The 26,909-nt window shown below is 43.5% G+C and overlaps 1 protein-coding gene across 4 annotated transcripts in view; it reads right to left on the reverse strand.

Moving 5' to 3' along the window:
* Positions 1 to 26,636, reverse strand: part of LOC141271764 (uncharacterized) — a 34,565-nt gene extending 7,929 nt beyond the window's left edge. The window contains exons 1-7 of one of the 4 annotated variants that reach the window (XM_073681880.1): positions 26,521 to 26,611; positions 22,006 to 22,082; positions 11,901 to 12,049; positions 11,592 to 11,771; positions 11,385 to 11,508; positions 11,208 to 11,305; positions 10,922 to 11,009 (exon numbers count right to left, since the gene is read on the reverse strand). In XM_073681880.1, coding sequence (XP_073537981.1) covers positions 10,922 to 11,009; positions 11,208 to 11,305; positions 11,385 to 11,508; positions 11,592 to 11,771; positions 11,901 to 11,978 — 568 coding nt within the window. In that variant the 5' untranslated portion in view covers positions 11,979 to 12,049; positions 22,006 to 22,082; positions 26,521 to 26,611. Of the gene's footprint in view, positions 1 to 10,921; positions 11,010 to 11,207; positions 11,306 to 11,384; positions 11,509 to 11,591; positions 11,772 to 11,900; positions 12,050 to 21,770; positions 21,872 to 22,005; positions 22,210 to 26,520 lie in introns of those variants that run through there. The other 3 variants (XM_073681879.1, XM_073681882.1, XM_073681881.1) reach the window with 3 other exon arrangements.
* Between the last annotated feature and the right edge of the window lie 273 nt (positions 26,637 to 26,909).

Consider the following 26,909-nt stretch of genomic DNA (forward strand, 5'->3'; position numbering starts at 1 on the left):
GATCAAACACATCGCCACCCCCCCACCCGTTGTCGAAGGTTCATTTGTATCGGAATCCTGGATGCCGGTGCAGTTGAAAGCAATGGTGTAAAAGGGAGCGCCAGCTGATGCTTTCTCCTCCATCATTCTTTCTTGGCGTCTGATGTCTCAGCGTAGCAGGAGCAACAACGTCACTACATGATGCCCATTGTGCTGAGATGTGCATATGCTTCAGAATGCTCGCTGCAGAGACCCGAGCAGGGGCGGAACAAGGAGGAAAGGCGAGTATTGTATTTTTTTTTTTTTTTAAATCAAAGAGTACGTTGTGGTTGCTATAATACAGTATAGAGGACTACGGAGGCTGTATTTTACTATATTATTCATTATTATAGCGCCATTTGTTCCATGGAAAAAAACAAACAAGAACAATAATCTTGATCAAAAATGAGTCACTGACTGGTACAGGAGACGAGATGACCCTGCCCACGAGATCTCACAATCTACAAAAGATACAGTAGGTGAGGGCAGAGCTGGTCGTGCAGCAGTATGGTGGAACGAGGGTTACTGTAGGTTGTAGGCTTGTCAGAAGAGGTAGTTCTTCAGGTTTCTTTTGAAAGTTTCCATGGTAGGAGAGAGTCTGATCTGTTGGGTTAGAGCGTTCCAGAGTAGGGGGGATGCAAGGGAGAAATCTTGTATGTGATTTTGGGAAGAGGAGATAAGAGGGAAGTAGAGAAGGAGATAGAGAAGGAGATCTTGTGAGGATCGGAAGTTGCGTGCAGGTAAGTACCAGGAGACTAGGTCACAGATGTATGGAGGAGACAGGTTGTGGATGGCTTTGTATGGCAAGGTTAGAGTTTTGAGCTGAAGTTTCTGGGCAATGGGGAGCCAGTGAAGGAATTGACAGAGAGGAGAGGCTGAGGAATAGTGGGGGGATAGGAAGATTAGTCGGGTAGAAGAGATTAGGATAGATTGGAGGGGTGCGAGAGTGCTAGAGGGGAGGCCACAAAGCAGGAGGTTGCTGTAGTTGAGGCATGAGATGATGAGGGCGTGCACTAGTGTTTTTGCAGATTCTTGGTTGAGGAATGTGCGGATCTGGGAGATATTTTTGAGTTGGAGTCAGAAGGAAGTAGAAAGGGCTTGGATCTGAGGTTTGAAGGAGAGAACAGAGTCAAAGGTTACCACAAGGCAGTGAGCTTGCGGGGCTGGGGAGATTGGGAGGCATTGACTTTTATGGATAGGACAGTTGGTGGGGGGGTGAGTGAGATGGTGAAAAGATTAAGAATTCAGTCTTATCCATGTTAAGTTTTAGAAAACTAGCAGAGAAGAAAGATGAAACAGTGGACAGACATTGTTGGATTCTAGTTAGTAAAGAGGGGATATGAGGTCCAGAGAGGTAGATCTGTGTGTCATCAGCATGGAGGTGATACTGAAATCCGTGAGACTCCATGAACTGTCCCAGGCCGAAGGAGTAGATGAGAAAACCAGGGGTCCTAGAACTGAACCTTGGGGGACACCGACAGATAGGTGGGAAGGGGGGGGGGGGGCGAGGAGGTGGTATTTAAGTGGGAGACGCTGAATGTCCGGTCTGCTAGGTATGAGGAGATCTAAAATAGCTCCAAGTCTGTGATGCCAAGAGATGAGAGAATCTGTACTAAGAGCGAATGGTCCACTGTGTCGAAGGCACATGACAGGTACAAGAGGTGGAGGATAGAGTAGTGTCGCTTGGATTTGGTAGTTAGTCTATCAGTGATTACTTTAGTCAGAGCAGTTTCAGTGGAATGGTGCTGTCGGAAGTCAGATTGTAAGCAGTCAAATAGGGAGCAGGAGGAGAGGTGAGAGAACAGTTCAAATTTGACTTATTGTTCTAGTAGTTTTAAAAGGCACAGGGGAGAAGTGATAGTGCTAGATAGAGAAGATGGGTCAAGGGAGGGAATTTTGAGGATGGGTGTGATCGAGGCATGTTTGAAACATGAGGGGGAAGACACCAGTTGTTAGTGACAGGATGAAGAGGTGGGTTAGGATTAGGATAAAAACTGTGGTAAGGTTTGAGAGGAGGTTGGACAGGGTTGAATCAAGTTCACAGGTGGGGAGATGTAATTTGGAGAGTGAAGAGGAAAGTTGATCTTCCGTAATCCCAGAGAAGCTGGTTTTGAAGGAGAGTTGAGTAGTTATGAGGAGGGGCTGTGGAGTCTTCAGGCAAAAACTTTGCCTGATGGTGTCAATCTTCTGCTTGAAGATTGAGGCAAAGTCTTCAGCTGGGATGAGAGGGAGGCGGCGAGGGGCGACGGAGGAGAGAATTGAAAGTACTGAACAGATGTTTATGTTTGTGAATCAGGGAGGATATGAGAGATGAGAAGTATATTTGTTTTGCTGCAGTGAGTGTAGACTTGAAAGTAGTGAAGGACTATTTGAATGCGATGAAGTGCTCATTGGAGTGAGACTTTTTCCATCTCCGCTCAGCAACCCTGAAAGCCCATCTCAGTTCTTTAATCAGGCTGGTGTGCCAGTGTTGCCTATTCATTGTGCGTGCTTTGGTAAGTGTGAGAGGGCGACGAATTCAAGAGCTGCAGCTGTTGTGGTGCTATATAAAGTGGCAGCAGCCTCTTGATTGTGTAAGGAACTTATGTCTGTAAGAGGGAGAAGGGATTCAGAGAGCGAGTGTAGGTTGAGGTGTTTGAAATTTGTGCAACTTTGTGAAGTAGGGATTGTGAATCTGTAGAGGAGAGGGAGGAGAATGTATGTAGGTTGTGGTCAGAAAGAGGGCTAGGCGAGTTACAGAGGTTAGATCGTGAACAGAGGCGGGCGAAGATGAGGTCCAATGTGTGGCCATCTTTGTGAGTGGTTGCAGAAGAACATTGAGTGAGACCGAAGGAGGAAGTGAGAGACAGAAGCTTAGAGACAGCTGAGTGGGAAGTGTCAATGGGGATGATGAAGTCTCCCATGACAATAGTAAGGATGTCAGCGGAAAGGAAATTAAGTTGCCAGGTGCTGAAGTGGTTGAAGAAGGTCGCGGCTGGCCCTGGGGGGGGCAGTAAAAGACAGTCAGTTGGAGGTTGGAGGGAGAGTACATGCACACACACTGCACCTCAAAAGAGGGGAGAGGAAAGGAGGGCAGCAGTTGAATTTGGGTGAAAGAGCAGTTATCTGACAGGAGAAAACCAACTACTCCGCCATGCTTGCCGCTTGGGTGGGAGGTGTGGGAAAGGTGGAATCCACAGTACAAAAGTGTAGCTGGAGCGGCTGTGTCAAAGAGGGTGAGCCAGGTTTTGGTGATGGGGAGGAAGGAAAGTTTGTTAGTAATGAAAAGATCATGGAAGATTCAATGTAACACAACCTGAGCTTAGAAAAAAGCCCAATAGACCAAAGTCTTAACCCCTTCACAACCTTGGGATTTTCCGTTTTAACATTTTAGTTTTTTGCTCCCCTTGTTTCCAGAGCCATAGCGTTTTTATTTTTTGGTCAATATGGCCGTGTGAGGGCTTATTTTTTGCGGGATGAGTTGTACTTTTGAATGACACTACTGGTTTTACCATATCGTGTATGGGAAAACGGGAAAAAAATTCCAAGTGTGGTGAAATTGCAAAAAAGTGCAATACCACAGATGTTTATAATAATATAATAATAATAATAGTTTTTATTTTTATAGCGCCAACATATTAAGCAGCACTTTACAAATTTTATGGGGGGGACATATACAGACAATACAGAATAAGCATATCTCATATCGAAAGGAGTGAGGGCCCTGCTCGCAAGCTTACAGTCTATGAGGAAATAGGGGAGACACAAAAGGTAAAAAGTACATATATTGTATAATGCAGCCTTGATATACTGAATAGGATAAATAATAATACATGGACTGGTGTCCTGCCAGTATGTGTACCGTCCTGACAGAGGCTATTAAGTGCATGGTTGGTATGAACCTGAAGTTGAAGAAGATTTTAATATGGGGGAAAACTGGGACGGACAGAGTGTGTTTAGGCGATACGCCAGTCCAAAGAAATGTGTTTTTAGGGTTCGCTTGAAACTGTGGGTATTGGGAATTAATCGAACTCTCCTGGGTAGTGCATTCCAAAGAATTGGCGCAGCACGTGAGAAATCTTGGAGACGGGAGTGGGAAGTTCGGATTATGGAGGATTTTAGTTTTAAGTCATTTGCAGAATGGAGGGCACGTGTAGGGTGGTAGACTGAGACAAGGGAGGAGATGTAGGGGGGTACTGAAGCATGGAGCGCTTTGTGCGTAAGCGTGATAAGTTTAAATTGAATTCTATATTGGATGAGCAACCAATGCAATGACTGGCACAGGGAAGAGGCATTGGTGTAGCGGTTGGCGAGGAATGTGATCCTGGCTGCTGCGTTAAGGACGGATTGGAGAGGGGAGAGTTTAGTAAGAGGGAGACCGATTAGTAGAGCGTTGCAATAGTCAAGACGAGAATGAGTAAGAGCTACAGTAAGAGTTTTTGCTGAGTCAAAGGTGAGAAAAGTCCTGATTCTTGAGATGTTTTTGAGGTGTAAATGACATGAACGAGAGAGTGATTTGATGTGAGGAGTGAAGGAAAGATCTGTATCAAAAATGACCCCAAGACAGCGGGCTTGTTGCTGGGGAGTAATCGTTGAGCCACAAACGGAAATGGCAATATCAGGCACAGGTAGGTTAGTGGAGGGAGGAAAGATGAGTAGTTCAGTTTTTGACAGATTCAGTTTTAGGTAGAGGGAGGACATAATGTTAGACACAGCAGAAAGACAATCACTGGTCTTTTGTAGTAATGCAGGGGTGATGTCCGGAGCAGAGGTGTATAATTGGGTGTCATCAGCATAGAGATGGTACTGAAAACCGAATCTACTGATTGTTTGTCCAATAGGAGCAGTGTATAAGGAGAAAAGAAGGGGGCCTAGGACTGATCCTTGAGGAACCCCGACAGTAAGGGGAAGTAGGGAGGAGGAGGAGCCGGCAAAAGACACAGAGAAGGAGCGGTCAGAGAGATAAGAGGAGAACCAGGAGAGAACAGTGTCCTTGAGGCCAATAGTGCGGAGCATAGTGAGGAGGAGCTGGTGATCCACAGTGTCGAATGCTGCAGAGAGATCCAGGAGAATCAGCAGGGAGTAGTGACCATTAGATTTAGCTGTTAGTAAATCATTAGAGACTTTAGTGAGGGCAGTTTCAGTAGAATGTAAAGAGCGGAAACCAGATTGTAAAGGGTCAAGAAGAGAGTTGTCTGAGAGATAGCGGATGAGACGGGAGTGGACCAGGTGTTCCAGGAGTTTAGAGATAAAGGAAAGATTGGAAACAGGTCTGTAGTTGGCCATGCAGTTCTGGTCAAGGGATGGTTTTTTAAGTAATGGTTGTATGCTGACGTGTTTAAAAGAAGAGGGAAAGATACCAGATGAGAGGGAGAGGTTGAAAATTTTAGTTAGGTGAGTGGTGACAGCTGGAGAAAGGGACTGAAGGAGATGTGAGGGAATAGGGTCACTGGTGCAGGTGGTAGGGTGAGAAGATGCAAGGAGCCTGATCACTTCATCTTCCGTGACTGGTTCGAAGTCAGAAAGTGAGCAAGATACAATGTGGCGGGGGAGAGCATGCATAACATTTGGGGATTGGGAGAAAATTTCCTATCGGATATGGTCAATTTAGTGATGATTTAGTTATTGCCAACACCTGTTAGGTGCCACAGGTAAGTTACAGGTGCTGTTAATTACACGAATTAGAGAAGCATCACATGATTTTTCAAACAGTGCCAATACTTTTGTCCACCCCCTTTTTTAGGTTTGGTGTGGAATTGTATCCAATTTGGCTTTAGGACAATTCTTTTTGTGTTTTTTCATTGAAGACAAATTAAATGAAGATAATAATACCAAAGAATTTGTGATTGCAATCATTTTCAGGAAGAAACTGAGTATTATCTGACAGAATTGCAGGGGTGCCAATACTTTTGGCCACCACTGTATACCCAGATATTGTGATTGTGACGGAACAAGCTCACTTACAGTACAGATCTCATATAGCAATTCTCAAAATTTGAATTTTCATGCCCTTAAATCAGTGAGATATGTCACACAAAATAGTTAATAAATAACATTTCCCACATGTCTAGTTTACATCAGCACAATTTTGGAACCAAAATTTTTTTTTGATAGGGAGCTATAAGGGTTAAAAGTTGACCAGCGATTTCTAAATTTTCCAACAAGATTTACAAAACCATTTTTTTTTTTAGGGACCACATCACATTTGAAGGGACTTTAAGGGGCCTTTATGACAGAAAATACCCCAAAGTGACACCATTTTAAAAACTGCACCCCTCAAGGTGCTCAAAACCACATTCAAGAAGTTTATTAACCCTTCAGGTGCTTCACAGGAATTTTGGGAATGTGGAAGAAAAAAATGAACATTTAACTTTTTTCACAAAAATGATATAGGGAAAATATATATATTCTTGTACTGTGTTAGCCAGTAGATAGAAAAATATTTAGATTTGAGAGTCCTCAGTGGTTGATACCTTTTAATGGCTAACTGAAAAGATGGTTACTATGCCTGATGAAGAGACCTGAGTAGTCTCGAAAGCTTGCAATTTGTTACCATCTTTTCAGTTAGCCATTAAAAGGTATCAACCACTGAGGACTCTCAAATCTAAATATTTCACAAAAATGTTAATTTAGACCCCAATTTTTTTTTATTTTTGCAAGGGTAACAGGAAAAAATGGACCTCAAAATTTGTTGTGCAATTTCTCCTGAGCACGCCAATACCCCAATACCAATATGTGGGGGTAAACCACTGTTTGGACGCACGGCAGGGCTCGGAAGGGAAAGAGTGCCATTTGACTTTTTGAATGTAAAATTTGCTTGAATAATTAGCGCACGCCATGTTGCTTTTGGAGAGCCCCTGAAGCGCCTAAACAGTGGAAACCCCCCACACGTAACTCCATTTTGGAAACTAGCCCCCTCCAGGATTTTATCAAGGGGTATAGTGAATATTTTGAACCCAGAGGTATGACACAGAATTTGAGAACATTAGGTCATCATATTGAATAAGTTGTCATTAGTCTTGAGCGCAAGTGCTCGCTACTTGGGTTCGCATTGGGTACTCAGGTAAGCACCAAGTATCGCGGGTGCTCAAGTGACATACTCGAGTCCCCGCCCCACATATTTCACGGTTATTAGACACCCCCAAAAAAAACAATATGCAGGGATCGCTCGTATATGGCAGCCAATCCAAGCGAGTTTTTTTTGGCTATATAACATCTGCAAACATATGGGGCGGAGACTTGAGCATGTCACTCGAGCACCCTCTATACTCGGTGCATACCTGAGCACTCTATGCAAACTCAAGTAGCGAGCACTTGCGCTGAACATTAGTCGCTACATTGTCGTCATTTTTTTTTCTTTACTTTTGAAAAATCCCAATCCTAACCCTACCACAACCCTAACCCTAGAGTTTATTTTTTACACCGTTCCTCATGCGGTATAAGTGATTAGACCGCTTTATTCTTCGGGTCGGTGCGATTACAGAGATACTAGATTCATATCGGGTTTTAATTACTGACACCTGCACACACTAAAAAGACTAGTTTTTGCATCACCATGTTATGAGAGCTATAATTTTTCAGTATTTCGGCCGACAGTCATGTGACGGCTTGTTTTCTGCGGGACAATTTGACGTTTTTATTGGTACCATTTTTGGGCACGTGACATTTTTTGATCGCTTTTAATATTTATGGGTACAATATATTTTTTTTTGTTTTTTGGGATTATTTTTTTCATTTTTTTTTTTTTTAAGATTTTTACAATTTTTTTTTTTACATTCTGGTTCTTTTTTTACTTTTACACCTGGTCCCACTATGGGACTTTCACATTTTATTTTCAGATCGCCTGTATACCACAGGAATGCAGCAGCATCACTGTGCTATACAGGCTGTCACTGCTACAGAGGGAGAAGATACTTTGGTCATCCACTGCGCATGACCAAAGTATCTTCCTGCTGTCTGGTGACCTGGATGTTGTCATGACGACATCGGGTCGTCATGGCAACATCCAGGAGAAGCGGCAGATAGCGTTGGACGCCGGCAGGAGAGGCGAGTATCAGCGATCACCTCCCCTTGCCCCCGCAATGCTGCGATCGACTTTGCAGATGCAGACTATGGGGAGTGCATTATATTGCATGGAGGACTATGGGGAGTGCATTATACTATAAGAGGGAATATGGCGTGCTATATACTATATACTACACCCCATATTCCCCCATACTTTGTGGAGGACTATGCAGCTCATTATACTATATGGGGGCCATTATAATATTTGGAGTGCTATGTGGGGGCCATTATAATACTTGGAGAGCTAAATGGGGGCCATTATAATATTTAGCCGGCTATGTGGGAGCCTTTACACCTTATGGAAGCTTATGTGCGGGCCATTATACCTTATGCAATTTTCAAACTTTGAATTTTTATGTCCTTAAACCAGAGTTGTGTCCCACAAAATAGTTAAGAAATAACATTTACCACATGTCTACTTCACATTGGCATCAATCTGAAACATATGTTTCTTTTGTTAGGAAGTTAGAAAAGTTAAGAATTTATCAGCAATTTCAAATTTTTGAAAAAAAACATTTTCAAAACCAAAATTCTTTTTAGGGACTACATCCCATTTGAAGTGACTTTGAGGGGCCTAAATGACAGAAAATGCCCAAAAGTGACACCATTTTAAAAACTACACCCATCAAAGTGCTCAAAACCACATACGAGTTTATTAACCTTTTTGGGTCTTCACCGGAATTAAAGCTATGTGGAAGGAAAGAATGAAAATGTTACTTTTTTCCACAAAAAATATTGCTTTAGTCTCAAATTTTTCATTCTCACAAAAGAAATAGAAGAAAATAGACCATAAAATGTGTTGTGCAATTTCTCCCGAGTACATTGATACCCCCTTATGTGGTGGAAAACTACCGTTTGGACACATGGCACGGCTCAGAAGGGATTGAGCCAATTGAATTTCGAGCGCAAAATTGGATGGAATAGATGGCGGACACCATGTCGCATTTGCAGTGCCCCTGATGTGCCTAAACAGTAGAAAACCCCCCACTTGTGATGTCATTTTGGAAACTACACCCCTCAAGGAATTTATCTAGAATTGTATACAGCTAAAAATTTAAAAAAATACCGTTTTCCCACAGAAATGTTCCTTTGGCCTCAAATTTTTCCTTTTCAAAAAGAGGAACAGGAAAAAAAAAAAATCACAACAGATTTTGGGGTCCGTTCTCTCTTGAGGAAGCAGATACCCCATATGGGGTGGAAAATTACAGGTTGGGAGCATGACAGGGCTAAAAAAGGGAAGGAGCGCCAATTGAATTCTGAAGCGCAATTTTGACTGGAATAAATTGCAGAAGGCAAGTCACATTTAAAGAGCCCCTGACATACCAAAACAGCAGAAACCCCCACAAGTGACCCTATTTTGGAACTTACAGTTCTTGAGGAATTCATCTAGGGGTGTAGTGAGACTTTTTACCCGTCAGGCGAGTCACAGAATTGTATAACATTGGGCTGCGTCATAGGAAAATTACCATTTTTTCCACTAAAATGTGGTCTTGGCCCCAAGTTTTCCATTTTCAAAATGGATAATAGGAGAAAATGAACAGTAGAATTGGTTACGCAATTTCTCCTGAGTACTCCAATATCCCATAAGTGGTTGATAACTACTTTTGAGGCACATTGGAAAGCTCAGAAAAGAAGCAGTGCCATATTGGAAGTTAAGATTGTGCTGGAATAATTAAAGGGTGCCATGTCACATTGGTAGAGACCCTGAGGTGCCAGAAGAGCAGAACCCCCCCCCCCCATAAGTGAGCCCATTTTACAAAATATACTTTTCAGTTAATTCATCTAAGGATGCAGTGATCATATTGACACCACAGGTGTGTCACAGAATTGTATACCAATTGAAGTGAAGAAAAAATAATTATATTTTTACCACAAAAATTTTGTTTTAGCCCCAGATTTTACATTTTCACATGGGTTAAATAAGTAAAAATGGCACCAAAATTTGTCACACAATTTTGGCAGAACATGGCAATACCCCATATGTGGCTGTACAGTACAGTTTAGCCACAAGGCGAGACCCGAGTGAGATTGAGTGTTATTTGACTCGGACAAAAATTATAATAGAAAAGTTAGCAGACTACATATACACAGCCCCATTTTGGAAATTATACCCCTCTGTGAATTTATCTACAGGGGTAGTGACAATTTTGACTCCATGGGAGTTTTCCAGAAACAAGCAGCAGTACATATTGATGAGTGAAAATTGCAAATCTGCCATTGCAGTGCCTGCACATTGCTGTGCCCAGTACATCGTACTGCACATACATTGTAGTGCCCATACATTGTGCCCAGCTTGTGATTCTGGAGACACACTCTGTAAATTAAGCAGGCTTCCATTGCTAAAGAAATGTCAAACATGTGAACACTAAATGTGGTTTAGGCACACTGGGGCTCAGAAGGGAGAGAAAAATTTGGATTTGGGAGCACAGAATTTGCTGGATTTCTTTTGGGGTGCACAAAACTATGGCCAACGGCACTTTTATGCACATATAAAAAGATAGACATAGCTGGATCATAGGCGAAACAATGATTGCAGCTGTTGCTGCTAAGGGTGGCTCAACCAGTTATTAGGTTTAGGAAGCAATTACTTTTTCACATAGGGCCCTATAGGTTAGGATTTATTTTTCCTTTAATAATAAAGACCTTCATTTAAAAACTGCATTTTGTGTTTACTTGTGTCATCTTTGTCTAATATTTGTAAATATAATTGGAAACGTTTCGGGAGGAGGAACATGCAGGGGTCTAACAGCAGAATGGTGATTACATGATTATGGTATGTTCAGACTACACTGCTGATAAAGAAGTGAAAGCTGATGACAGAGAAGAATCCCTGACTTCTCAGCATTTTTTCTCTACTCACCTGTGCAGTTATCTGTAGAAATCTCTTTACACAACTCATCATCCCTTACACATGTCTCTGTAGTATTAATATGAGTCAGCTCTTTACCCTGAAACAAATATTGTAAAAGTCACAGACAGATGGAGAAGTCACATCTATGATCAGCTCTAATCCTGCCATCTCCACCGTTCTCATTACACAAGAATAAAACATATAATACTGGTGGATAAAACAAGACTGAGCACAAGACCTTCACAGCCGTCTACACATCATAGGGGAGATCTCATGACACCTTCTCTCCATCTACCTGATGATCCTGAGGAACAGTGGGATCTTCTTGTTTACAGTCCTGTGGAAGAAGAGGACGGGGACATCTCTCTGGTGTTGTCCCTTTACTGGATAGAACTGGAGGAAACACAAACAGGGACTGAATTAATTCTTTACATACAGATAATTATAGGCCGTGTGTATTTAGTCCTATTACCTGGTGGTGCGAGGGGCTGGGGAACCTCCATCATGACGTCGTTGTACAGATCTTTGTGTCCTTGTAAATACTCCCACTCCTCCACGGAGAAATAGACGGTGACATCCTGACACCTTATAAGAACCTGACACATACAATGATACTGTCATCCCCTCGATCCCTTCATAGCGTTACTGTATAATGTCCCAGCATTCCCAGTGGTGTCACCTCTGCAGTCAGCAGCTCAATCATCTTGTAGGTGAGTTCTAGGATCTTCTGGTCATTGATGTCCTCATGTATCAGGGGGTGAGGTGGAGGTCCCGTGATTGGGCTCAGGGGTCTTCCCCATTCATCAGTGATAGGGGGATGACAGCGCTCACTACAGCTCTTCTTCACTACTGTGTAATCCTGATTATGGAGAGAAACATTAATAAATCTCACTACTGATATTTCCAGAGTCCTCACCTCTCCAGTTCTGTCCATCTGTTATTCCCATAGATAAGAATGATGTAATGTGACGTCATCAGAATCTCTCACCTCTCCAGTAAGCCGGAAGAGGATCTCTAGGGTGAGTTGTAATAGCCTCTCCACCATTTTGTTCTTCTCCATATCCATACTTGATGGGTAAATCACATAAAATTGTCTACTTATAGATGTCCACTGACGGGATCCAATATCATAGAGACCTTGATGTAAAGAAGATGAGACTGATGTAACATCATAAAGAAACCCATGTAATAATGCAATTAATGGAGATAATAAGGGGAAACATATGAGGAGATATAACATGTAGATGTATTCTCTTGTCTCGTACGGAGTGGAACATCAGTTGAATTGCTTATCAAGTCATTGCCTCCATTCTCCCAATCACTGGCTATGATGGTCATTGCTTCAGCAACTAATTGGCCACAGGTATCTCAAGTTTATTGGGACTGACCAGGAAATACAGAGACCGGTGGAGGACTCAAGCAGTGGTGGCTCAGGAGTAATGAGGAATCATTAATGTGTTACTATCTTTACTATTTTACTACATTCTCTTGATTACCTGACATCTACTAATAAAACTTATATACTTTAGATCACACATCAAAAAAAAAAATGGTCATGAGCCCACAGCTATGTAGAAAGTAACTAAATCTTTATTAGGTAAACAAAGTCTAGGTCCAAAAAAATAACACAGCAGTGTAAACAGCGTCATCCACAGCCCACCCCAAGAGGAAGGCAGGACTGGCACCATTCCAGCAGGAGAGGACACTTATGGGTCCGTGTATGTCTCTACTTCCCAATACTGTTATTGCTATTGTTTTATATACAACTAACAAAGAAATCCCCTAAAATATCAATATCTATTAACCCATTCATAAACAATCCCAAACAATACGAGATATAGAAAAACACAGTATGGTGAGGAGATATGTCATATAATATCTGTAGACAGTGGAAATAGATCCCCAGCTGATAATGTGTATAGCTGAAGGCTTTTTTCACTCTACAAAGGGACCATGTTGATGACATCACACACTCCCAGAATGCTAGAGGGCTAATGCAGTTGAGAACAAGTGTCCCCAAATGGTGTATAGCGCATGTACGCCGGCAGCAGGATCTTCCAGGGCGCATGCGCAGGTATTGCAGACACAAGAAGTCAAGATCGCGATTCACACATGTGTCCTGGAACTCAGATAATGTCAGGAGGTCTAAAACAGCGCCCCGTACTGGTGCATGAGCAGTACGAGTCCATCGATGCGGACCGCGCTCCCCCGCTGTCACAGCAACAGTCAGTTGCCTGGAGGAGGCGCCCGCGTGGCGTAGGAAAGGATACAATATTGCTGCAGTTTACAAAAAATGCCACAACGAGAACAAATAAATGTCACAGCAGGTGCGATATTAACACCAATAAGGGAAAACATATAATGTAAGAGATTCATATAAGTTACTGCAGATATTTACATATCTTATTAAAGGGACGGGGCCATTAAAAAAAAAAGTAAAGTATTAATGTTTTGATTTTGTAAAAAAAATATCATTTGTTTTCAATAAAGTAAAATCTGGAAAATAATTTAAATAGGTTTGGTATTTCCACTTTTAAACACTAGGGGGAGCAGGTGCTGAAATTTAAAAAGTATTGTACAAATAGGTCATATTACTACTGCAGTAAAAGAGGGCGGGGTCTGGTCACATGGGTGTGATGTCACTTTTCCCCTCCCCTTCTGGTCCTTTGCAAAAGGATAACAAAGGATGAAGTTTAGGATCACAGTGTGGAGCCATTTTGTTGGTGACTGGCAGTGATACTGACAAGTACAGCGTCACCGAGGCCGTCCGGCAGCTAGCTGTATCATAAGCTGGGGTTAGATACGTGGAGTGTATCACACACTGGGTTTATTCACAGCACATGATAAACTACACGTATCTACATACAGGGCTTAGTGTAGGGTATGGCATGATGGGATTAGATACACCAGTCTAGGGAAAATCGCGCATGATCGGATTAGATACACCAGTATGGGGAGTATCGCTCATGATGGAATTAGAGACACTGGTTTGGGGCGTATCGCTCATTTTGTTGGTGACTGCCAGTGATACTGACAAGTACAGTGTCAACGAGGATGGACAACAGCATTGATTCTGTTAGATGGTTCTGCTAGCTGTATCAAAAGCTAGGGTTAGATACATGAGTGTATCACGTGCGCAATTAGATACGCGTAGAGTAACATGCTGGGATTAGATACAGGGCTAAGTGTAGTGTATCACATTATGGAATTAGATATTGAGCTCAGCAGCATGCATCACACAGGATGGGATTAGATACGCAGTATCTAATGTATGGAGCAAGGTCACACATTTCTAAGGGAGCATTGATGTAATGTGTGACCCCGCTCCATCCACTATATTACTGCTCCTATATAATGTACAGAGCGGGGTCACACATTACACCACCGCTCCTATATAATGTACAGAGCGAGGTCACACATTACACCACCGCTCCTATATAATGTACAGAGAAAGGTCACACATTACACCACCGCTCCTATATAATGTACAGAGCAGGGTCACACACTACACCACCGCTCCTATATAATGTACAGAGCGGGGGTCACACATTACACAACTGCTCCTATATAATGTACAGAGCGAGGTCACACATTACACCACCGCTGCTATGTAATGTACAGAGCAAGGTCACACATTACACCACCGCTCCTATATAATGTACAGAGCGAGGTCACACATTCTCAATCACAAATTCTTTGGTATTATTATCTTCATTTAATTTGTCTTCAATGAAAAAACACAAAAAGAATTGTCCTAAAGCCAAATTGGATACAATTCCACACCAAACCTAAAAAAGGGGGTGGACAAAAGTATTGGCACTGTTTGAAAAATCATGTGATGCTTCTCTAATTCGTGTAATTAACAGCACCTGTAACTTACCTGTGGCACCTAACAGGTGTTGGCAATAACTAAATCACACTTTCAGCCAGTTAACATGGATTAAAGTTGACTCAACCTCTGTCCTGTGTCCTTGTGTGTACCACATTGAGCATGGAGAAAAGAAAGAAAACCAAAGAAATGTCTGAGGACTTGAGAAACCAAATTGTGAGGAAGCATGAGCAATCTCAAGGCTACAAGACCATCTCCAAAGACCTGATAGTTCCTGAGTCTTCCGTGCGCAGTGTCATCAAGAAGTTTAAAGCCCATGGCACTGTGGATAACCTCCCTAGATGTGGACGGAAAAGAAAAATTGACGAGACATTTCAACGCAAGATTGTGCGGATGGTGGATAAAGAACCTCGACTAACATCCAAACAAGTTCAATCTGCCCTGCAGTCTGAGGGTACAACAGTGTCAACCCGTACTATCCATCGGTGTCTGAATGAAAAGGGACTGTATGGTAGTATACCCAGGAAGACCCCACTTCTTACCCCGAGACATAAAAAAGCAAGGCTGGAGTTTGACAAAACTTACCCGAGAAAGCCTAAAACGTTTTGGAAGAATGTTCTCTGGTCAGATGAGACAAAAGTAGAGCTTTTTGGCAAAAAGCATCAACATAGAGTGTACAGGAAAAAAAAAAAAGAGGCATTCAAAGAAAAGAACACAGTCCCTACAGTCAAACATGGCGGAGGTTCCCTGATGTTTTGGGGTCGCTTTGCTGCCTCTGGCACTGGACTGCTTGACCGTGTGCATGGCATTATGAAGTCTGAAGACTACCAACAAAGTTTGCAGCATAATGTAGGGCCCAGTGTGAGAAAGCTGGGTCTCCCTCAGAGGTCATGGGTCTTCCAGCAGGACAATGACCCAAAACACACTTCCAAAAGCACTATAACATGGTTTGAGAGAAAGCACTGGAGACTTCTAAGGTGGCCAGCAATGAGTCCAGACCTGAATCCCATAGAACACCTGTGGAGAGATCTCAAAATGCAGTTTGGAGAAGGCACCCTTCAAATATCAGGGACCTGAAGCAGTTTGCCAAAGAAGAATGGTCTACAATTCCAACAGAGCATTGTAAGAAACTCATTGATGGCTACCGGAAGCGGTTGTTCGCAGTTATTTTGGCTAAAGGTTGTTCAACCAAGTATTAGGCTGAGGGTGTCAATACTTTTGTCTGGCCCATTTTTGGAGTTTTGTGTGAAATGATCAATGATTTGATTTTTGCTTTATTCTCTTTTGTGTTTTTTCCTTGCAAGCAAATTAAATGAAGATAATAAGACCAAAGAATTTGTGATTGCAATCATTTTCAGGAAGAAACTGAGTATTATCTGACAGAATTATAGGGGTGCCAATACTTTTGGCCACCACTGTATATAATGTACAGTCATGGCCAAAAGTATTGAGAATGAGACAAATAGTAATTTTTCCAAAGTTTACTGCTTCATTTTTTGTAATGGCAATTTGCATATACTCCTGAATGTCAAAGAGTGATCAGCTTAACAGCAATTACTGTACTTGCAAAGTCAATATTTGCCCAGAAAATGAACTTTAACCCCCAAAACACATTTCAACATCATTGCAGTCCTGCCTTAAAAGGAGCAGCTAACATCGTTTTAGTGATTGATCCATTAACACAGGTGAGGGTGTTGATGAGGACAGGGCTGGCGATCAATCAGTCATGATTAAGTAAGAATGACATCACTGGACACTTTAAAAGGAGGCTGGTTCTTGGTATCATTGTTTCTCTTCAGTTAACCATGGTTATCTCTAAAGAAACACGTGCAGCCATCATTGCACTGCACAAAAATGGCCTAACAGGGAAGAGTATCGCAGCTACAAAGATTGCACCTCAGTCAACAATCTATTGCATCATCAAGAACTTCAAGGAGAGAGCTTCCATTGTTGTCAAAAAGGCTCCAGGGCGCCCAAGAAAGACCAGCAAGCGCCAGGACCGTATCTTAAAACTGTTTCAGCTGCAGGATCGGACTACCAGCAGTGCCGAGCTTGCTCAGGAATGGCAGCAGGCTGGTGTGAGTGCTTCTGCACGCACTGTGAGGCAGAGACTCTTTGAGCAAGGGCTGGTTTCAAGGAGGGCAGCAAAGAAGCCACTTCTCTCCAGAAAAAACATCAGGGACCGACTGATATTCTGCAAAAGGTACAGGGAGTGGACTGCTGAGGACTGGGGCAAAGTCATTTTCTCCGATGAATCCCCTTTTCGATTGTTTGGGACATCTGGAAAACAGCTTATTCGGAGAAGAAGAGGTGAGCGCTACCACCAGTCTTGTCTCATGCCAACTGTAAAGCATCCTGAAACCATTCATGTGTGGGGTTGCTTCTCAGCCAAGGGAATCGGCTCACTCACAGTCTTGCCTAAAAACACAGCCATGAATAAAGAATGGTACCAAAATGTCCTCCAAGAGCAACTTCTCCCAACCGTCCAAGAGCAGTTTGGCGCCCAACAATGCCTTTTCCAGCATGATGGAGCACCTTGCCATAAAGCAAAGGTGATAACTAAATGGCTCATGTAACAAAACATAGAGATTTTGGGTCCATGGCCTGGAAACTCCCCAGATCTTAATCCCATTGAGAACTTGTGGTCAATCATCAAGAGACGGGTGGACAAACAAAAACCAGCAAATTCTGGCAAAATGCAAGCATTGATTATGCAAGAATGGACTGCTATCAGTCAGGATTTGGTCCAAAAGTTGATTGAGAGCATGCCAGGGAGAATTACAGAGGTCTTGAAGAAGAAGGGGCAACACTGCAAATATTGACTTGCTGCATTAACTCATTCTGTCAATATAACCTATTGGTACTCATAATATGATTGCAATTATATTTCTGTATGTGATATAAACATCAGACAAACACTAATAAAAAACAGAGGCCAGCAGATCATGTGAAATTATAATTTTGGTGTCATTCTCAAAACTTTTGGCCATGACTGTACAGAGAAAGGTCACACATTACACCACAGCTCCTATATAATGTACAGAGCGAGGTCACACATTACACCACCGCTCCTATATAATGTACAGAGCGGGGTCACACATTACACCACCGCTCCTATATAATGTACAGAGCGAGGTCACACATTACACCACAGCTCCTATAATAATAATAATAATTTTTATTTATATAGCGCCAACATATTCCGCAGCACTTTACAATTAAGCGGGGACATGTACAAACAATAAATTCAATACAAGGTGAGACATTTTAACAGTTACATCAGGAGTGAGGTCCCTGCTCACAAGCTTACATTCTACAAGGAAATGGGGTGACACAATAGGTGGAAAGTGCTTGTTATTTCAGGTCAGGCAATTATAATAAGTCGGGATTATCATATAAAGCTGTATGATCCGGTCATCAGCCTGTATGTTCAAGTGCAATACTCAATTACCGAGTGCAGTTATCGTGTGCATGGAGGGTGTAGAAACAGATGAACAGTAGGGGGCAGATTCTGAATAGTATTTAGGAGGGAACAGGGGAAAGTTAGTTTACTGGGTATTTGAGATGGTAGGCTTGATTAAAGAGATGGGTTTTTAAAGCGTGCTTGAAGACATTGGGGCTAGGCATCAATCGGATCGTCTGGGGTAGAGCATTCCAGAGAACTGATGCAGCACGAGAGAAGTCTTGGAGACGGAGGTGCGAAGTTCGGATTATGGGGGATGTTAGTCTTAGGTCATTTGTGGAACGGAGGGCACGTGTAGTACGATAGACTGAGATGAGAGAGGAGATATAAGGTGGTGCAGAACTGTGGAGAGCTTTGTGGGTGACAGCAATGAGTTTATATTGGACCCTGTAGCGAATGGGTAACCAGTGTAATGACTGGCACAAGGTGGAGGCATCGGTGAAGCGGCTGGACAGAAATACGACCCTGGCTGCCGCATTCAGGACAGATTGGAGAGGGGAAATTTTGGTAAGAGGGAGACCGATCAGAAGAGAGTTGCAGTAGTCCAGACGGGAGTGAATAAGAGCGACAGTAAGAGTTTTAGCAGTTTCCAAAGTGAGAAAAGATCGGATTCTGGAGATGTTTTTAAGATGCAGGTGACAAGAGCGAGTGAGTGATCAGATATAGGGATTAAAGGAAAGGTTAGTGTCGAATATGACCCCAAGGCAGCGGGCGTGCTGCTTGGGAGTTATGGTTGACCCCTCCAAGGTAATTTCAATGTTAGGTAGAGTTAGGTTAGTAGAGGGGGGAAAGACAAGAAGTTCAGTTTTGGAGAGATTCAGTTTAAGATAGAGGGAGGACATGATGCTAGACACAGCAGACAAACAATCCTTGGTATTTTGTATTAGGGTAGGGGTGATGTCAGGGGAAGAAGTGTATAATTGGGTGTCGTCAGCATAGAGATGATACTGGAACCCAAATCTGCTGATTGTTTGTCCAATAGGGGCAGTGTATAGAGAGAAGAGGAGGGGGCCTAGGACTGAGCCCTGCGGAACCCCAATAGTAAGGGGATGAGGAGGGAAAGAGGAGCCGGCAAAAGATACAGTGAAGGAGCGGTCAGAGAGGTAGGAGGAGAACCAGGAGAGAACGGTTTCCTTGAGGCCTATAGAGCGGAGCATAGTGAGGAGGAGCTGGTGATCCACAGTGTCAAATGCTGCAGAGAGATCCAGGAGAATCAGCAGGGAGCAGTGACCTTTGGATTTGGCTGTTAGTAGATCATTAGAGACTTTAGTGAGGGCAGTTTCAGTGGAGTGTAAGGAGCGGAAACCAGATTGTAGAGGGTCGAGGAGAGAGTTTTCTGAGAGATAGCGGATTAGACAGGAGTGGACCAAGCGTTCCAGGAGTTTAGAGATGAAAGGAAGATTAGAGACAGGTCTGTAGTTAGCAGTGCAGTTCTGGTCCAGGGATGGCTTTTTAAGTAAAGGGGTTATGATGGCATGTTTAAATGAGGAGGGAAAGATACCTGAAGAAAGAGAGAGGTTAAATATTTTAGTCAGGTGAGTGGTGACCACCGGTGAGAGGGACTGCAGGAGATGTGAAGGAATGGGGTCACTGTTGCAGGTTGTAGGCCGAGAAGAAGCGAGGAGCTGGGTAACTTCTTCTTCTGTAACAGGCTCAAAGATGGCTAGTGAGCTTGAAGGGGAAGGGGATCCAGGCACTGAGAAGATTGGGCTGAGATGTCCTGATGGATGCGGTTGATTTTTTCAAAGAAATAAGTGGCCAGATCCTCCCCGCTGAGGTTGGTGGTGGGGGCCTGTGTTTAGGTTTCAGGAGGGAGTTTAAGGTTTCGAAAAGTCGTTTTGGATTGTTGGACATTGAAGTGATGAGGGTGGTGAAGTAGGATTGTTTGGCCAGATGAAGGGCAGAGTTATAGGTTTTGAGCATGAATTTATAGTGAATGAAGTCCTCTGCTAAAAGAGATTTTCTCCGCTGACGCTCAGCACACCTTGAGCAACGTTGAAGAAAACGTGTTTGCATTGTGTGCCAGGGCTGCCGTTGTCTGTGTCGGATCTTTCTGCGAGTAGAAGGAGCTGCTTCATCTAGGGCACTCTTCAGTGTATTATTGTAGTGTGACAATGCTAAGTCTGGACAGGAGAAGGAGGAGATGGGGGCTAAAGCTGTGTGGAGATTGTCCATAAGCTGCTGGGTATTAATGGTACGTGTATTCCTATAAGTGTGGTAAGTGGGGGTGTCCCGGGTGAGGAGACAATTCTTAACAGAGAAGGAAAGAAGGTTGTGGTCCGAGAGCGGGAGAGGGCAGTTGGTAAAGTCATCCAGCAAGCAGAGACTGGAAAAATACAGGCCCAGAGTATTCCCGTCTTCATGGGTAGGAGAATTATTAAACTGTGAGAGACGGAATGAAGAGGTTAGAGAAAGTAGATGAGAGGCAGATTGGGAGAGGGGGATCATCGATGGGGATGTTAAAGTCGCCCATGATGAGGGTGGGGATGTCACAGGATAGAAAGTGAGGAAGCCAGGTGGCAAAGTGATCCAAGAACTGGCGGGGGGGGAGCCAGGAGGGCGATACACGACTGCCACTCGCAGGGAGAAGGGTTTAAAGAGTCTGATGGTGTGGACTTCAAAGGAAGGAAACATAAGTGAGGGAACCAGGGGGATGACCTGGAAAGCACATTGTGAGGAAAGGAGCAGACCAACACCTCCACCCTGTCTGTTGCCAGGTCTGGCGGTGTGTGAAAATTTCAGCCCACCAAACGAGATAGCAGCAGTAACGGTGGTGTCTGGCTGCTAAATCCAGGTTTCTGTGAAGGCCAGAAGGTTAAGAGAATTAGAGAGGAAAAAATTATGGATGTAAGTTAGTTTGTTACACACAGACCGTGCATAATGGAAATCGATAGGAGAGGGCATGCACTGAACGTTAATAAGATTAGCAGGGTTTCTATATGCAGCTGGAGGAGAGTGGTGTATGCTAGTGGAGGGGGGCCTAGGGTTGGGGGAGATGTCGCCTGCGACTAGTAAAAGGAGAAAGAAGAGAGCAGGTGGTCTAATGATTTGTATGAACATTTTGAGTGCTGTATGGAGGTAGAGGATGGTTTGCAGTGGGTGAGGAATGTCAGTAGAGCCTCAGAGTTATACATGGGAGAGGGGAGAAGGGAGGGGTTGATATAGAGTGAGTGGACAGAATGTGTTAAAGGGCGGGTGAGTTGTGAGAGAGCAGAAGTGAAAACAAATAAAAAGCAGATTGATAAGACTAATGCATAATGCAGTATTAGTGACCGAGAAGCATGTTTGTATGAATATCTTATGCATCTTACCTGTCTCCTGCCATTGTAATTATTGCACGCGTGCTATTCCCAGCCAGAGCTGAATATATATGAAATGAAATGTCTGCTAGAGGCCAGCACCAGTTGGTCAAACTGAGTAATTAGCCAATTAGCACAGGGCTAGAGCAGGCAATGCTATGTAAGATAAACACAGAGGCCATAAACCAGTGAAAGAGAAGACTTTGAACATTTTAAAATAGAAACAAAACAAAAACAAAAAAGACACAGGACCAAGGAATTAAATACCATGGAAAAATGTTGCTAGAGAATGACTCTGTTCACACTTATCAGACAGCACACAAACGGATGGATGGATTAAATACCATGGAAAAATGTTGCTAGAGAATATGACTCTGTTCACACTTATCAGACAGCACACAAACGGATGGATGGATTAAATACCATGGAAAAATGTTACTAGAGAATATGACTCTGTTCACACTTATCAGACAGCACACAAACGGATGGATGGATTAAATACCATGGAAAAATGTTGCTAGAGAATATGACTGTTCACACTTATCAGACAGCACACAAACGGATGGATGGATTAAATACCTGTGTGAAGAAGAAGAGAGGAGAGTGGATTATCAGCTTCCGGCCATTGTATAACTGCACTTGTAATTATTGCACTTAAAATCTATTGCACCCGTGACCCAGCAAGCGTGCTATTCCCAGCCAGAGCTGAATATATAATCCTATATAATGTACAGAGCGAGGTCACACATTACACCACTGCTCCTATATAATGTACAGAGCGAGGTCGCACATTATACCACCGCTCCTATATAATGTACAGATCGAGGTCACACATTACACCACCGCTCCTATATAATGTACAGAACGGGGTCACACATTACACCACCGCTCCTATATAATGTACAGAGCGGGGTCACACATTACACCACTGCTCCTATAGAAGAATGGCGTCATATAGTGCCCAGAGTATAATGGTCCCATATAGTGCACCATACTAGAATGTGCCCCACAGTATAATGTGCTCCATATAGTGCATCCTGGAATATATGGCCCCATCTTTCCGGTATATATGTCTCCCAACCTCCTCCTAGTATATATGGCATATGGCCCCCATCCTCCTCCTAGTATATATGGCCCCCATCCTCCTCCTCCTAGCATATATGGCCCCCATCCTCCTCCTCCTAGCATATATGACCCCCATCCTCCTCCTAGTATATATGGCCCCCATCCTCCTCCTCCTAGTATATATGGCCCCCATCCTCCTCCTCCTAGTATATATGGCCTCCATCCTCCTAGTATATATAGCCTCCACCCTCCTCCTCGTATATATGGCCCCCACCCTCCTCCTCCTAGTATATATGGCCCCCACCCTCCTCCTCCTAGTATATATGGCCCTCATTCTCCTAGCATATATGGCCCCATCCTCCTCCTAGTACATATGGCCCCCAGCCTCCTCCTCCTAGTATACAGTACAGACCAAAAGTTTGGACACACCTTCTCATTTAAAGATTTTTCATGACTATGAAAATTGTACATTCACACTGAAGGCATCAAAACTATGAATTAACACATGTGGAATTATATACTTAACAAAAAAGTGTGAAACAACTGAAAATATGTCTTATATTCTAGGTTCTTCAAAGTAGCCACCTTTTGCTTTGATGACTGCTTTGCACACTCTTGGCATTCTCTTGCTGAGCTTCAAGAGGTAGTCACCGGAAATGGTTTTCACTTCACAGGTCTGCCCTGTCAGGTTTAATAAGTGGGATTTCTTGCCTTATAAATGGGGTTGGGACCATCAGTTGTGTTGTGCAGAAGTCTGGTGGATACACAGCTGATAGTCCTACTGAATAGACTGTTAGAATTGGTATTATGGCAAGAAAAAAGCAGCTAAGTAAAGAAAAACGAGTGGCCATCATTACTTTAAGAAATGAAGGTCAGTCAGTGCGAAAAATTGGGAAAACTTTGAAAGTGACCCGAAGTGCAGTTGCAAAAACCATCAAGCGCTACAAAGAAACTGGCTCACATGAGGACCGCCCCAGGAAAGGAAGACCAAGAGTCGCCTCTGCTTCTGAGGATAAGGTTATCAGAGTCACTAGCCTCAGAAATCGCAGGTTAACAGCAGCTCAGATTAGAGACCAGGTCAATGCCACACAGAGTTCTTGCAGCAGGCACATCTCTACAACAACTGTTAAGAGGAGACTTTGTGCAGCAGGCCTTCGTGGTAAAATAGCTGCTAGGAAACCACTGCTAAGGACAGGCAACAAGCAGTAGAGACTTGTTTGGGCAAAAGAACACAAGGAATGGACATCAGACCAGTGGAAATCTGTGCTTTGGTCTGATGAGTCCAAATTTGAGATCCAACCACCGTGTCTTTGTGCGACGCAGAAAAGGTGAACGGATGGACTCTACATGCCTGGTTCCCACCGTGAAGCATGGAGGAGGAGGTGTGATGGTGTTTTGCTGGTGACACTGTTGGGGATTTATTCAAAATTGAAGGCATACTGAACCAGCATGGCTACCACAGCATTTTGCAGCGGCATGCTATTCCATCCGGTTTGCGTTTAGTTGGACCATCATTTATTTTTCAACAGGACAATGACCCCAAACACACCTCCAGGCTGTGTAAGAGCTATTTGACCAAGAAGGAGAGTGATGGGGTGCTACGCCAGATGACCTGGCCTCCACAGTCACCAGACCTGAACCCAATCTAGATGGTTTGGGGTGAGCTGGACCGCAGAGTGAAGGCAAAAGGGCCAACAAGTGATAAGCATATCTGGGAACGCCTTCAAGATTGTTGGAAGACCATTTCCGGTGACTACCTCTTGAAGCTCATCAAGAGAATGCCAAGAGTGTGCAAAGCAGTCATAAAAGCAAAAGGTGGCTACTTGAAGAACCTAGAATCTAAGACATATTTTCAGTTGTTTCACACTTTTTTGTTAAGTATATAATTCCACATGTGTTAATTCATAGTTTTGATGCCTTCAGTGTGAATGTACAATTTTCATAGTAATGAAAATACAGAAAAATCTTTAAATGAGGTGTGTCCAAACTTTTGGTTTGTACTGTATATGGCCCCATCCTCCTCCTCCTAGTATATATGGCCCCCATCCTTTTACTCCTTCTAGTATATATGGCCCCTATCCTCCTAGTATATATGGCCCCCATCCTCCTAGTAAATATGGCCCCATCCTCCTCCTCCTAGTATATATGGCCCCCATCCTCCTCCTAGTATATATGGCCCCATCCTCCTCCTAGTATATATGGCCCCCATCCTCCTCCTCCTTCTAGTATAAATGGCCCCCATCCTCCTCCTAGTATATATGGCCCCCATCCTCCTCCTCCTAGTATATATGGCCTCCATCCTCCTAGTATATATGGCCACCACCCTCCTCCTCCTTGTATATATGGCCATCACCCTCCTCCTCCTAGTAAATATGGCCCCCACCCTCCTCCTCCTAGTATATATGGCCCCCACCCTCCTCCTCCTAGTATATATGGCATCCATCCTCTTTGTATATATGGCTCCCATTCTCCTACTCCTGCTAGTATATATGGCCCCCATCCTCCTACTCCTAGTATATTTGGCCCCATCCTCCTCCTCCTAGTATATATAGCCCCCATCCTCCTCCTCCTAGTATATATGGCCATCATCCTCCTCCTAGTATATATGGCCCCCATCCTCCTACTCCTAGTATATATGGCTCCCATCCTCCTACTCCTTCTAGTATATATGGCCCCCATCCTCCTCCTCTTAGTATATATGGCCCTCATACTCCTCCTAGTATATATGGCCCCCATCCTCCTCCTCTTAGTATATATGGCCCCCATCCGCCTAGTTTATATCCCCCTCCTCTTAGTATATATATATGGCCCCCATCCCTCTCCTCTTAGTATATATATATGGCCCCCATCCCCCTCCTCTTAGTGTATATATATATATATATATATATATATGGCCCCCATCCCCCTCCTCTTAGTATATATATATGGCCCCCATCCCCCTCCTCTTAGTATATATATGGCCCCCATCCCCCTCCTCATAGTTTATATATGGGCCCCCATCCCCTCCTCTTAGTATATACAGTACAGACCAAAAGTTTGGACACACCTTCTCATTTAAAGATTTTTCTGTATTTTCATGACTTTGAAAATTGTACATTCACACTGAAGGCATCAAAACTATGAATTAACACATGTGGAATTATATACTTAACAAAAAAGTGTGAAACAACTGAAAATATGTCTTATATTCTAGGTTCTTCAAAGTAGCCACCTTTTGCTTTGATGACTACTTTGCACTCTTGGCATTCTCTTGATGAGCTTCAAGAGGTAGAATATAAGACATATTTTCAGTTGTTTCACACTTTTTTGTTAAGTATATAATTCCACATGTGTTAATTCATAGTTTTGATGCCTTCAGTGTGAATGTACAATTTCCAAAGTCATGAAAATACAGAAAAATCTTTAAATGAGGTGTGTCCAAACCTTTGGTCTGTACTGTATACACGGCCTCCATCCTCCTCCTCTTCGTATATATGGCCTCCATCCGCCTAGTATATATCCCCCTCCTCTTAGTATACATATAGCCCCCATCCCCCTCCTCTTGGTATATATATATATATATATATATATGGCCCCCATCCCCCTCCTCTTGGTATATATATATGGCCCCCATCCCCCTCCTCTTGGTATATATATATGGCCCCCATCCCCCTCCTCTTGGTATATATATATATATATATATATATATATATATATATATATATTTGGCCCCCATCCCCCTCCTCTTGGTATATATATATATGGCCCCCATCCCCCTCCTCTTGGTATATATATATATATATATAGCCCCCATCCCCCTCCTCCCAGTGTAGATGGGCACCACGGTTTGGTTCAGGAGCGAGCACTCTTCTCCCTCCTCCATTATATCTGAAGTCTTATGCGCGAAAGAGAGCCATTTCATCTATGAGGGGTTAATGTCTCCTGCGCCCAGTAATGGGAACTCTCCATATACCTCCACCTGCGGAGCCGCACGTTAGATGTATGAGACAGGCTAAATCCAAGCGGGCATCTGCGGCTGATCTCAAGCCCATGTGACGATGATGTCACAGGAAGAGGCGGGGCTTCCTCTATTATAAACCCTGTAGCAGAAAGGCAGCGTCTAGTTTGGAGTGGCTCCGGTGAGTTGATGATGTCACCGGAAGGGGCGGGGCCTCTCGCAGTCCTGTGTGACGTATAGCAGGAAGCAGTGTTGTGGTGAGGCTGCTGAGGCTGCTGCAGTGGTTGTGGTAGAGACCTGCTCTCTCTCCTCTGGGCTTCATCTTTCTCACACTGAGCCGCTATTTCCTACTGGGCAGAGGGAGGGATCGGCTGTTTTCTCTATACGAGATGCTGAAGCCCAGT

The sequence above is a fragment of the Phyllobates terribilis genome, unplaced genomic scaffold, assembly GCF_046119375.1.
Source record: "Phyllobates terribilis strain yellow unplaced genomic scaffold, ASM4611937v1 Scaffold_5__5_contigs__length_657084704, whole genome shotgun sequence".
NCBI classification, from domain to species: domain Eukaryota; kingdom Metazoa; phylum Chordata; class Amphibia; order Anura; family Dendrobatidae; genus Phyllobates; species Phyllobates terribilis.